At 47.6% G+C, this 14,422-nt stretch overlaps 1 protein-coding gene across 1 annotated transcript in view; it reads right to left on the reverse strand.

Annotated features, from left to right (window-relative positions):
- LOC147690382 (uncharacterized) overlaps window positions 1-14,422 on the reverse strand; it is a 2,590,730-nt gene that overhangs the window by 1,433,151 nt on the left and 1,143,157 nt on the right. The window contains exon 31 of the mRNA XM_086936677.1: window positions 8,404-8,614. Within this exon, the coding sequence (XP_086792803.1) occupies window positions 8,404-8,614 (211 nt within the window). The remainder of the gene's footprint in view (window positions 1-8,403; window positions 8,615-14,422) is intronic.

Raw genomic sequence — 14,422 nt, forward strand, 5'->3', positions numbered from 1 at the left:
TATATAAAATCTTCGGAAACATCGTCATTTTAATAACGTTGGCCCTGCCTATGATTGACAAGTGGAGTGTATCTATTCTTTTTAGATCTTGTTCCATCGTTTTCAATAGCAGTGCAAAGTTATCTTTAATAATGTCCCTTGGCTGGGCATTAATTGTTATACCTAAGTATACTACTGAGTCTACATATCTGTCATCCTGTTTAACTATATTTCTAGAACATAGTACCTGCGTCTTTGCCACATTTAAACGGTATCCGGATAGCCTCCCAAAGTCAGTAGTGATACTAACTATTCCCCTCATGGCACTGTCGGGATCCGTGGTGGTTATGGCTAGGTCATCCGCATATGCGAGGACCTTGGTATGGAATCCATTAGTAACAACTGGCTTGATACTGATGCTATTCATTATGAGAGTTATTAGGGGGTCTAAATATAGGGCGAAGAGGATGGGTGAGCACGGACATCCTTGTCTCGTGCCCCTCGATATATGAATCTGCCCAGAACTCTCACCCATAAGCTGGATACTCGCAGTAGGATTGAGATACATAGCCTGAATTGCCTTCCGGAATCTGGGACCAAATCCTCTTTCTTCCATCACTCTCCACAGAAAGCTCCACCTAACGCGGTCAAAAGCTTTTTCCGCATCGAGGAGGATCATTGCGACCCCTCCCCCCCCGCAGCATGGATGTCGAACAGTGTAATGGCTCTTCTTATATGGTTGGTCGTACCTCTGCCCGGGACAAAACCATGCTGCCAGGGAGAAACCAGAGTCCCAATGATCCTCCCCAACCGCGTCGCCATGGTCTTTGCATATAATTTATTATCGCTGTTTATTAACGATATTTGCCTATAAGAGCCGGGGCTTTCCTTAGGTTTGCCTTTTTTGTGGAATACCACAATATTGGTTTTAGTCCAAGATTCCGGTACAACTCCGGTATTCATGACCCCGTTAAATAGATCCAAAAGAAGAGGTGACGTTTCTTCCTTCAAGCATTTATAAACCTCCAAAGGTATGGCATCATGCCCTGCAGCCTTGCCAGCTGCCAAATCTTGTAGTGCCACGGATAGTTCATCCATAGTAATACCCTGTTCTAAGACTTCCCTCTCATTGGAGGTGAGTTTAATACCCATTTCTGGCAAATTTATACTCAAGTGGTCAGTACCCGACTTTTCCTTATATAAGTCTTGATAGAATCTCCTAAAGACATCAAGGATTTCAGTTGGTTTGTTAAAGGTTCGGTCCCCTTCTTTAATTTCAGTAATAATGTTCTTAGATGTGGCCTGTCTTATTCGTAAAGCCAAAGCCCTGCCTGCCTGTTCCCCTGTTTCGTATAGCCTGGCTCTCTGAGTTTGATATTCTGCTGCAGCTTTTTTAGCCACTTGCCTCTGGATTTCGGCCTTCATACTGTTCAGCCGTTCTAAACTCGAGATACCCTGACTCTGCCAGATTTCCCAACAGGCGTTCTCTCTCTTCCTTAGCCCTTTTCCACATTCGGCCCGTGTAGCTGATTGTCTCCCCCCTCAGACCTGCTTTAAAACTATCCCATACAGCAATTTGGGAGGCGCTGTATCTGTTTGCATCGAAGAATGACTGGGACCAGTCCTTCATGTGCGCTATATAATTGCTATCCACTAGCAGCTTTCTGTCAAAAGTCCAGGGTCTGGCTTTTTTCATTTGGTTGTTGATGACCATTGTTAAAACGAGGGGGTTATGATCTGATATTATCTTAGGGAGCATTGCAATTCCCACATTGGAAAGATAGGAAGCCGATATCATAAAATAGTCCAGTTTTGTATACTTATTAAATGGATGTGAGAAATATGTGAGCCCGGGGTCATCTTTCTTTAAACTTCCCCACACATCCCTCAACCCATGAGATTCCATTATAGAGGACACTGCTCTGAATACCCGGGGCTTACGACCTGTATATGGGGTACCGCTTACAAAATTTGCTGAAATATTGAGATCACCGCAGATTACCATAGGGGCTGGCCAGTTAGTTAATTCCCTCTCTATGTGATCCATCACCCCCGGGTCATCCAGATTAGAACCGTATATTGAGCATAGAGTGATTCCTAAATTCATTTCACATATTGCCCATCTTCCCAGTGCATCAGCCTTACATCTTTTTGCCCCCCCAAACCTACCCTGCCGATGATTGCCACCCCCCTTATCATTGATGTCTGCGAGGAACAGGACAGGATTTCGTACCCCCTTAAGTTTAGCCAGTGTTTCTTTTTCCAGGGTAGGTGAGTCTCTTGTAGGCATAAAATGTCAGCCCCTATTGTTTTGATATACTCCTTAAACCGGCCCCTCTTTTTCCAATTATTCAAACCGCCTATATTCAGGCTTACTACCCTAAGCCTAGACATAACCCTGCAGGGAATATAGCCACCATTCTAACCAATCAAATGTCCTCCTGAGCATAACATGAATATACCATTTTTCTTTCAGCATTCCAGTTATGTTGATATACACATTTATTGCATGAACTTTCTTTTTCTTTGCATTCCCCCCCCCCCCCCCCGCCCCCCCCTCCCACTCCCGGCCCCCTCCCCCCTTGACCCCAACCCAAACCCCCACCCTAGTGGAGCGCGCAGACTGAGTCTGTGCGTGTGATGAATGCAGCATAGCAGTGGACTCACTAAATACGACTTGATAAACCCCATCTCAGAATCAAACAATAAACAATAAACAAAAAACCATCAAATCGTAACACCAAAAACACCAAAAAATCAGAGAAACCTGACCTCAGAAATCATACATTGCCCCTAATAGCCGATATTCTGCCCCCCTTAGACTTCGTCATTCTTTTAAACGGATCATTGGGGTATTAGTTAGAGAGCTCGCTAAAAGTTGCTGGATTACTAGATTGAACAAGTCTGTTACTGTACTGAGTCCATAAACTCCTTTGTTTAATTTCTGAGGAAAAGTATATTGTTTTGCCCATATGAATTACCTTTAGCTGGGCTGGATTGATAAAAATACACCTGTATTCTTTTGTCCTGGAAGGGCTTGATTAATTGTCTTAATCTCCAGCGCCGTTCGACGGTGGTGTGACAGAAATCGGGCCTTACAAAGAAAGAACCCCCCTCGAAGGTTCTTTTGGCATCTGGCCTCGCCTTCTCTGCAATGGACTGTCTCAACAGAAAGTTCCCTATATAGATCAGGATTGCTCTGGGCTTATCTCCCGCTCTAGCATTCTGCCTCAACTTGAACGGTGTCCGATGCGCCCTCTGAATTTCGGTGGTCCAGTTCCACCCAGCGACATCTGGAAAAGCTTTCTCAAAGATTTTGACAATGAAGGCTTTAACATCCTGCCCTTCACAGCCTTCAGGAATCCCAAGGACTCTTAGATTGTTCCTCCTTAGCCTGTTTTCTAAGTCTTCCAGCTTCCACTGGACGTCCTGTGCTTGTGCTCCGAAAGATTCCACTCTACTCGTGGCGGCCGCCACCTCCACTTCAGTAGCAACTACCCTCTCTTCCAAGTTCGAGACCCTATCTCCTACATTCACACAGGCCTTTGAGAGCTTTCTCACCACTCCTTTCATTTTCCTCATTGCTGCTTGTGCCTTGAGGCTATCTGATCTTGTCTCCTCCCGGTGCGCTGTAACCCCTTGATGAATTGATTCCATCATTGACATCATTGACTGCATTGAGAGTTGTGTGGTCTCCTGATTCTGTACGTGGCTCATCCCCTGGTTTGAGTTACCTTGTAACGATGTTGTCGGAGAATGATCCCATGTCAGTTCTGCTTGATTTTTTTGGGGAGCCATAGCTTTGACAGCCGTTGACGGTGGCCCCACCTCTAGAAGAAACACTCACTGGGGGTCTTCTCCTTCTCCCAATGGGTCGGGCCCTTATGATTAGCGTTTAATGGTCGCCCTTGTTCACCCGGAGCCACGGTGACCACAACAGTATCTTTAGATGATTCGCAGGTGGCCGAGGGAATAGAGCCATATTTAGACACCCCTGAAGTCTCTCCCCCTAGACCGACCTGATCATTTTCGCAGTCAGTATTTGTGGTAGGGGGACCGGCAAGCTGCACCGCCTCACCTTCCGGAGACGTGGTTACCGTATCCTTGACCGGTGTAGGAGCTTTACCCTCGATGCCCATATCCTTATCAGTGCCCGCCACCACTGCTATTACCAGCACCGGGAAGTCCGCCTCGCCCTGAGCTCCATTCAAGACAACGTCCTCGCCTTCAGATTCTGGCTGTGGCTGTGGCTGTGGATCTGGGTCTGGCTCAGACTCGGGCTCTGACTCTGGCTCAAGCTCACCCTCTCCTGTAGCTGGTAATGAAGTAGTTACTGCTGATGGGGCTGGGGCCATTTCTGATGTTTTGAGCTTTTTTTCCTTCTCCTTGCGATTCATCATCTCTACTATACTTATGGTGGCTGTGGCTGTGGCAGCGGCTTGTCTAGTTCTGGCGGATGGAGGCCTCATCTCTTTAGGGGTACCCTGTCCAGGTATTGGTTGCCTTGTCCTACCCCCAGGCTCAGCTTCGCACAATCCCACCTCGATGCCGACACCGTCCGCAGCAGCGCTTACGGCATTTACGGGGTTAGCCACTGCACCGGCATTCTCGACCGCGTTTCTTTTCTTTGTCGGCGGCTTACCTCCAGTGTTAGCTTTCGGAGCCATCCTTCTTTGCCTCCTGTTTCCACAGACTCAGGACGCCACACCGCCACTCCGCCTCCACTCGACACTCGACTCCGTCCGAGTACCTGTGCTGCTCCGCCCCCTGGCTCTGCGAACTCCCCGAGCTCCGCAGAAGAGCCTGCCGGCCAACCCGATCCTCAGTAATAGTGCAGCGGCAACCCTCAGCAACCCGGGGGGGAGTGCCTTGGGGTAAGAAGCGATCAGAGGCATCCACAGCGATGTGTTGAGTCTAGGCTGTCTCATACAGTTGATCGATCTCTCCCCACAGTTCCTTTGTGTTTATTTACTCGAAGAATATCTCCATAGAGCACCCAGTAACCAGCAGGGATGCTTGGCAGAAATTCACGGCAGAAATTCTCGGCATTTAGACGGCAAATGGTTGAGGTGTGCCAGCGTCCATGTCCACACTGCTAGCGCTGCAGCTCAGCCGTATCTCACGGCTGCCATCTTGCTCCCCCTCATAGTTATGATGCCTATGAGGAAAAAAAACAGAGATACTTCCTGTGCGACTTCAGGATTGGGATGTGAAAATACGCATCCTGCAAGTCGAGCGACACCATCCAGTCTTCTTCCAGCAGCGCTTGAAGAACCTGCGCAAGGTGAACATCTTGAATTTCTCTTGTTTTAGATAGAGATTCAAGATCCTGAGATCCAAGATTGGACGAAGTTTGCCATCCTTCTTGGGAATCAGGAAATACCGGGAGGAGCATCTCTGACCCCTTTCCTGCTCTGGAACCACCTCTATTGCACCCTTTCTTAATAGAGTCTGCACTTCCTCCTGTAGAAGCAACAGATGTTCCTCCGTGCAGAAACCTTGGCAAGGAGGGTAATTTGGAGGGAATCCCCGAAAGGGAAGGGAATACCCATTTTCTACGAGATTGAGCACCCAAAGATCTGATGTAACCGATTCCCAATCCCGTAGAAAGTGGGTAAGCCGACCCCCCACCGGACCCGCATGATCCTGAATGGCGGATCTAGGGCTGCTTTTCTGTGGCTGGGGGGTTGGAGGAGGCGGAGGAGGAAGAGGCCTGACGTCCACGAGGACGAGCTCTTTGCTTTCCCCTGTAAGATCTGTACAAGGTATTCTGCTGCTGCTGTTGTTGTTGCTGCTGCTGACCTTGTCGATAATTGCGAAAGGAAGAGCGTCCAAAACCTCTAAATCTCCTGGCGGAAGAACCTCTGTTCTGGAGACCTAAAGATTTGGCAGTAGCTCTACTGTCCTTAAACCTCTCTAAGGCAGTATCAGCCTTTTTTCCAAAGAGACCAACACCATAAAATGGCAGAGACCAACACCATAAAATGGCAGATCCAATAAAGCTGCTTGAACATCTGCAGAAAAGTCTGATGATTTTAGCTAAGCCGACCTTCTCGTGGCAACCGCAGTGCCCATGATGCGAGCCACAGAATCAGCAATGTCCAATCCGCTTTGTATTACTTGGCGTGCCGCAGCTTGAGCGTCAGACAACACTTCCTCAAAATCACTCCTACTTCCAATAGGAATCTTAGGAGCATTGAATCCATAAGTGCGTGCACATATCTCCTCATGAGACAAGTGGCATTAGTGGACTTCAATGCCATACTTGCAGAGGAGAAAGTCTTTTTGGCCACCTGATCTTGTTTCTTGGCCCCCTTATCCCCAGGCACTTGGGGAAACGCACTCAAAGACTTCTTTGAACATGCTGCCTGAATGACCAGGCTCTCAGGAGAAGGATGAGATGTTAAAAAGGCAGGGTCTTCTGGTGCAACCCTGTATCGTCTTGCCACACTTTTGGAAACAGCCGGAGCAGTTAGAGGCTTTTTCCACACCTCCATAATAGGCTCTGTTAAAGCCTCATTAAACGGAAGCAACGGTTCCACCACCAAACTAGGCGAGTGTAGGACCTCAGTAAGAAGATTAGACTTAGATTCAACTGTTGGCAAAGTCAAATTAAGAAGTCCCGCACCCTTCCTCATTACTACATGATAAGGCTGGACGTCCTTTGAAGGTGCATCCGAACCTGATGGTAAGTCCCATTCCGGGGAAAAATCCAGGCCACTAGCATCTGCCAGGTCTTCAAAGCAGTCTTCTTCTAGTTCACCTTCCTCCACATCAGGATGAGAGTCAACATATCTCTGCTCCTCCAAAAGGCGATGTGACTCCCTCCTGGACCTCTCCTTAACACGCCTCTCCACTGGATCCATCATCGACTCCAACGGAGCCGGAACCGACGTCGGTATCGAATCTGATGGCCCAGTGGGTTGTACTCGAGGTCGCCTTGAAGCGGGCGACGCCGGGACCGGCGTCGACGACTTCGGAGGAGCCGCGTATTGCCATGGCGGCGTCGGGCCAGCATAAACGGCATAAATGGAGGCGGGGCATAGGAGTGTGGCACCCCCAAATTGTAGGCCAGTGGACCCATGGGACCCGAAGGTGCTCCAAAGGGGTACCAAGCCGTCGTAAAGACGCCATACATTGCGTTCAAAAATGCTGATGGGTCTTGGCCTGGGGCAGGAAAAGGTAGCTGAACACCCTCAGGCTAGACTCGAGGTGGGAACGAATCCGGCTCCTCCACAGGCACAGATTCCCCTTCCACCTGAACTTCTTCTTCCTCTCGGGCCGGGTAGGGCGCCTGAGACGGATCGGAAGCAGGAGTCGGCGACTGCACCTTCGACTCCGAAGGTGAAGCCTCACCTTCCCGATTCGAAGCTTCCTGCGGTGGGATCCCCTTCGATCGAACCTTCTTTGGCGACTTCGATCTCGAGTCCGACTCCTTTCCCGAGTGACGTCGGGATCATGTCTCCTCTTCTTATGCTTCCTTCTTGATTTTGAAGCATGTTCCCTTGAGGTCGACTCCTCTCGAGATCTAGATCTTGATTTCTACCTCAACCTTGCCCTTCTCGAACGAGATCGTGAAGACTTCCTACCTTTGTCAGCCTTCAACTTCGCCACCAGGAGCTTGGTTTCTCTTTCCCGCAGAGCCTTTGGGTTCATCTTTCGACAAGATGAACACCCATCCACATCATGATCAGAGCTTAAGCACCATAAGCAGTCCTCGTGCGGGTCCGTGATGGACATCCTCTTTCCGCATTCCTTGCAGGGCTTGAAGCCAGTCTTCTTCGTCGACATTGTCACGAAACAAAGAAGCAGAAAAACGAAGAAAATAGCAACAAAGTCACTAGAAAGCTACTGAGATTCCCGAAACCGTTAGCGTCGACGACGCGGGAAAAAGGAAACTGATGTCATCACGCCGGCGTTGGCCTATTATGGGCGTCGGTGACGTCAGCGGAGTCGCGTGTGGTGCCGTGTCTCTATGACGTCCAAGTCCACGTCGGCGCGAAGCTACGCAAAGAATTTCTGAATGTTGCTGACGCATGGGGATATTCACAAGGTGAGGAATCCACTGGCAGATGTATCTATCAGAAAAATGCTTTCCACTGTCCTCTGATACTGCCTTACTGCTCGACCAAGCTACCACTTTAGAGAGTAAGGTTATATCTATCTTTAACCTCTGTCATACCTCTGGGGACTAGGGACTCTGTACACACTGTACCTTACTTTGGTCCAGTATATATAGAGCCACTTCTTACACCACTTGCCTGTTTCGACTCCTGAAAACACACATGTGGCTCTTCTTTCTAACCTCAAACACAGTGAATTACCCGTTGATTAAAAATATGTGACAGCATAGAAAGATAGAATATTTAGAAACAAAAGTGTAATTGCTTCACAAGTGAATATATGCTTTATATATCCTCTTACCTTTGCTTTATACTCTAATAGAATTTCAAATGCTTCCTTTCGTGTTGCATCTGTCTCCATGTGCATTCTGTCAATTTCTTGAAGAAACCGAGTGGGTGCCTCCATTTCTTCAGTTAGTTCACCACTTTCATCTGGTCTAAGTGGGCAGACTGATGGTACTTTTTTTTCACTGCTTTGTTTCCCTATGCTTCCCAAAATACCGAAATCAGATCTGTAAATGATACACAATTAAAAACATAATGAGACAACTTAAATGTCTCGTTTAGATATTGTGGTGATTTCTTCATGATCCTCATCAATAGTCATAAGCACTGAAGAACAAGTTACTTACCTTCCGTAATGCTTTTTTTGGTGGATACAGTATCTGCCAGTGGATTCCTCACCTTATGAATATCCCCTGCGCCAGCATTCAACGAAATTTGTCCTAGGTCGCGCTGACGAGGTCTTCACAGCGTCATGGCTCCACACGCGGCTCCGCATGACGTCACCGGAGCCATAAGAAGACCACGTCTGCGTGAAGACGTCCGTTCCACCCATTTTTTCCATGCCACCGAGGCAAAACGGGCCGACCGGCCATAGAGACAATGCATACATAGTATACAGAATTCACACAAATACACTCGGTGTATTATAAATTAAGAAAGCTTACATTTCAAACAAGCCAACAATAACACATAGAGGTAATAAAGAACAAGTTACTTACCTTCGGTAACGCTTTTCCTGGTAGATACTATATCTGCCTGTGGATTCCTCACCTTGTGAATATCCCCCTTGCGCCAGCAACATTCGGAAATTCTTTTTTCGTAGCCTCGCGCCGACGTGGATAAGACGTCACAGAGACACGGCTCCGCTCGCGACTCCACTGACGTCACCGACGCCTATAACAGGCCCACGCCGGCGTGATGACATCAGTTCCACCTTTTTTCCGTGCCATCGAGGCACACGGACGGACCAATGACAGTAGATATATACAAAGCATACACAGTATACAATAGTCAAGGCAAAACACACAGTGTAAAGCAAATGCAGGAAGCAAATGAAACATTTCCTTGACATCAAAACAAATATACTTTACAGTACAATAACTCTGGCATAGAAGAGTGGACAACGGGGAGGCGGGTGGGTCAGTGAGGAATCCACAGGCAGATATAGTATCTACCAGAAAAAGCGTTACCGAAGGTAAGTAACTTGTTCTTCTGATAGATACATCTGCCGTGTGGATTCCTCAGCTTGTGAATAGAGTCCCACAGCAGTCCCCACTCCCGGAGGAGGGTGTCCACTCTTCTAAACCAGGAAATCCTGAAGGACAGAGCGCGCAAAGTGGCCGTCCCTCCTGACTTCCGTATCCAAGCAGTAATGCTTTGCGAAAGTATGGAGGGAAGACCAGGTTGCCGCCCTACAAATGTCCTCCACAGGAACACCTCTAGCCAAAGCAGAGGTAGATGACTTAGCTCTAGTGGAATGACCTCTTATGCCCTCTGGTGGTTCCTTACCGGCCAAAGAGTAGCAGATCTTTATGCACAGAACGATCCATCTTGACAAGGTCCTTTTATGGACCGCTCTTCCCTTCTTGCAGCCAGCAAAGCCAATGAAGAGTTGATAGTCCAAGCGACAGTCTCTAGTTCTGTCCGAATAAAAAGACACCGCCCTCTTAGGGTCCAGACGGTGCAACCTCTCCTCCTCCTTGGAAGGGTGTGGGGGAGGATAAAAGGTAGGGAGGGTAATGGATTGACCAAGGTGGAAAGGAGTCACCACCTTAGGAAGAAAAGCAGCCCTGGTCCTTAGAACCATCCGATCAGCATGTATGGTCAGGAACGGGGGCTTGGAACTAAGAGCTTGAAGCTCACTCACCCTCCTTGCCGAGGTAATCGCAACTAGGAAAACTGCCTTAAAGGTTAAAAGCCTCATAGGACATTTATGAAGAGGCTCAAAAGGAGAGCCCATCAGAAAAGTCAGAACAAGATTCAAGTCCCACTGAGGTACAATAAAAGGGGTAGGAGGAAACTTATTTACAAGACCCTTCAAAAATCTCAAGACAACAGGTGACTTAAAAAGAGAGGGCTGATCAGGCAAACAAATAAAAGCTGACAGTGCCGAAAGATAGCCCTTAACTGTGGCAACTGCCAGCCCCTGTTGAGCCAAAGAGAGAGCAAACCGGAGCACATCTGATAAATGGGCTCTCAACGGGTCAATATCATTCTCACCACACCAAACAACAAACCTAGACCATCTATAAGAATAGACAGTCTTAGTGGAGTCACGTCTAGCAGACAAAATGACATCCACTACATCAGGTGTGAGAGAATAGGAAATCAGGTTGCCCCGTTCAATCTCCAGGCATGAAGGTGTAATGTCTGGAGGTGGGGGTGTAGAACCTGCCCCTCCATCTGAGAGAGGAGGTCTGCCCTGAGAGGGAGACGGAGCGGCGGGTGAGAGGAGAGGTGGAGTAGATCTGTATACCACACCCTTCTTGGCCAATCCGGGGCGACCAATATAACTTGGGCCCGGTCTTGGCGAATTTTCCTCAGAACCCGAGGAATCAAGGGTATGGGAGGAAACGCGTAAAGGAGTTGACTTCCCCAACTCAACTGAAACGCATCCCCCAAGGCTCCTTGCATCGGATACTGGAGACTGCAGAATGACTGAGGTTCCGTGACGATTTGAACCCGTGTTTTCAATGTTGTCGGAAATACATAATATTGGTATCAGCGAACCGCAAATGATCCATTTAGCATATCCTGGTGTTTTCGCTATGCTACAAGCAAGAGTACTCCTGTTATGAACACATTTCTGATCTACCCACGGCATCCATCTTAGATCATGGCAGCCATTTTGTGTTTCTTGCCCTCACATACGCAATTACCTCTGATCACTTCATTTAGATTAAGGACACGTAGCCTTAGCCGGAGATTCACCTCTTTCATGACACGTGCACCTTAAACCAGATCACGCTGTAGCTACATGACTCGACAAAGGCTGCCTCCTCTGCCCGAGGCCAGCCCAACTGAACTGGTTCTCGTGTCCATTGTCCCGATCATGATTAGGCGGCCGAAGCCGGTAGCCTTGCCCATTTACAACCCACAAACATCCCTTATCCTACTTTCCTATCTTCCACACCTGGCTCCGTTCCTTTCTTTCTGAATCTTTATTAGGGGGAGGCAACGAAATTTACGATGAGGCGGTCCGGCTCTTGAATGCAATATTGACAAGGGATTGTGATGAACTAGTGGGAACCCCTCTTCGTAATGTTTGGCATCAGATATTATCGATGGTTCCTGTGTAACGCCAAATATTTATTGTTTTAAGACACAAAGGTTTCGAGAATGTATTACATGTAAAGAATTCGCCCCCAGCTAAAAATTTAGTATATAAGGAGCAACCCTCTTTGTACAAATCGAACAGGCTCCTAGAATCTGCCCATGTGTGGTTTCTGTGACTTCTGTGTCCCTGCAGTAATAAACCTTTGGTCTTTGACGCCACCATCGAGAAGCCCGTGTTTCTGTTCATTTGCGCACCAAGGCAGGTGGAACTCCGGGGTCTTTGGGTGTTGTTCCCTGACACCTCTGGACGGAACCAAAAAGTCCAGAACTCCAATTGGCGCCCAATGTGGGGCGACGTCATTCGGTACCGGTCCAAAAGCCTGAAGAGTTTGAGAAGCTTCGTGTGAAGATTCCTGAGGGAGGCGCCCCACTTCATCGATCCCGGCATATCGCAAAAGTGGCCCGAAGTTCTCTTCCACGAGGGTTCCCGTTCAGGACGGCTGCAGTAGGCCGTTGCCTTGACCGTCGCCCTGTCTTGGACCCGAGGTGCAGTCCTTAGTACAGCGAAACGTGACGGGTTTCTCCTTGGTGACGTCTTCAGTGCCTCAGTTAAGTATTTAGTGGTTGCTAGTTGGTTACTTCGTGAGGGTTGTTAAAATCCCTTTTGGTTCTTGGTTTGGTTTGGTTTCATAAGATTATCATTGGTTGTTCTGGTTACGATAATCTATTTGGTTTAGTTTGGGTATCGATACATCAGTTCGTTTTGGTAGGCCTAAAAGTTCTTGGTTCAGGTGCACATATCTGTTTCGTGTTTTGTTTGTTTTGTGTTCCGGACTAAACAATGGTAAGTCGGAGAAATTGTATGTTGTCGTGCTTTGGTTGCAACAGTGACTCACGATTGGAGGACTCATGTCTGGTTCCTCCGATTGGGACTCCCCTATATGACTTGTACTGTAAACATGGTGTGGGTCCTATATCTTATAATGAGGTGTGGGTCCGCTACACTGAGAAAGATGGTGTCCTTAGTTGGCCACTGCATGGTAGTTTTGAACCCGAAATTCTTGATAATTTAGAAGCGAAATTGTTTAGGAAGAAAGCCCGGCCGGCAATGTTTGATTCTTTCCGTTACTGGCGAAAAGAATCCAAACAGAGAGAAATTAAGAGGTTAAAGAAAGAACAGAAAGAGCAAGAAGAGTTGACTCTGGAGCAAGCGGCTAAGCAGCTGCAAGATAACGAGTGTGAGAAGGCCATAGAGGTGGCCATTAGAGAGCATAATTTAGCGATCGACAAGTGCTATCCTGCCTTGCCATCGAAAACAGCTAAGATACTAGAGGACCCCGAAAACGATCCTCTGTTGTCTTATCTGTTACGGTCACCTCCACCGTATGCACAAGGTGCTACGGCTCCACCTTTACCGAATGTTCAATTGCCGGTTGCTGGACAACCTGGTATTCCTGCTCCTGCCCCTCAGAATCAAGTTCCTGTACCTCCTGTGGTTAGTGTGAATGTTCCTACGGCCCCTCCTCCTCCTGGGTTGCCGACTTCTATACCTGTATCTGTCTCGCTTACTCCTACTGTTCCACAAACTATTTTTCTCGATACTCCTACTGCTCCGCTATCTGTTCCTACTTCTACTGTGTTCTCTACGTCTGCGAGTGTGTTGACTCCGCTTTCTGTTCGTCGAAGAATCACTGATTCTGTTTCTAACATTCTGTCTCCTTTCTATAAAACTCTAATTAAGACTCCTACTTCTGACTCTGTTCAGAGACGCAGCCAGCATCCAAGCACTGAGGAACGGGGAATTTTAGATTCCACGGCTCTCAGATGGATTTCGAAGAGTAGGAGATATAGTACGAGAGACGTGCTAGATACATTTATGCAGTGGAAGGAACCAACGCAACGGTATGTCTTTGATGAGATGTGCTCGCTGTTACGTGAGGAGATAGAAGAAGATGATGTTGAATCGAATTTAGAAGACTTAATTAAGGTTCAGAAAGAGTTTGCTGCAGGTATGATAGTAGGTGAAAATATAGAAGAAGCGATGGAACTGATCTTAAGTTTTAGAAATGATCCATCTCTTCGTTCACCAAGAGATTTAGAGAAAGGTAAGACGAAGCTGAGTCGCCAATATCCAATGAGGGAGGTTCCTCCGATTTGGCGCGAAGCTGTGCAAGCTGATGCTCTTAATGGTGTTGTAGCCGCTCCGGCGCAATTCCAGAGAGTATGGATACATATTCCGTGGAAGCGAGCCGAAGTGCTAGCAGTAAAACAGGCCTTGCCAGACCCGCGTAAGAATCCAGCTGGATACTATAAGGAATTAACACAGACAGTTGAGGCTTGCATAATGAACTTAGCGGACATTGATATGTTATTTGGTAATGTAGTTCTGCAACCAATTTGGGCTAAAATTCGTAGAGAGAATCATCCAGTTGCCCTAGGTGGTGATTGGGCAGCTATCATTGCAGCGGATGGTCAGCAAACAGGTGGTGCAAAACCCGAACCCCTAATTGCTAATCTTCCAGGTAGGATAATAGACTTAATGAAGACTCTGATGCCCGCATTGCGTGTTAATTGGGACAAGTTATCCGCATGCAGGCAGAAGAAAGACGAAAGTGTCTCCGACTTCTTCACGAGGTTCAAAGAGACTTTTGTAGATCATAGTGGTCAAGATATGAGCACAGAAGGAGGACAGAGACTGTTTGTTGATAAATTTGTGCATAATTTGCTACCTGAGTTATGCAATAAATTAAAGGATTCAG

This window comes from Lissotriton vulgaris, chromosome 9 (genome assembly GCF_964263255.1).
Source record: "Lissotriton vulgaris chromosome 9, aLisVul1.2, whole genome shotgun sequence".
Classification (NCBI taxonomy): domain Eukaryota; kingdom Metazoa; phylum Chordata; class Amphibia; order Caudata; family Salamandridae; genus Lissotriton; species Lissotriton vulgaris.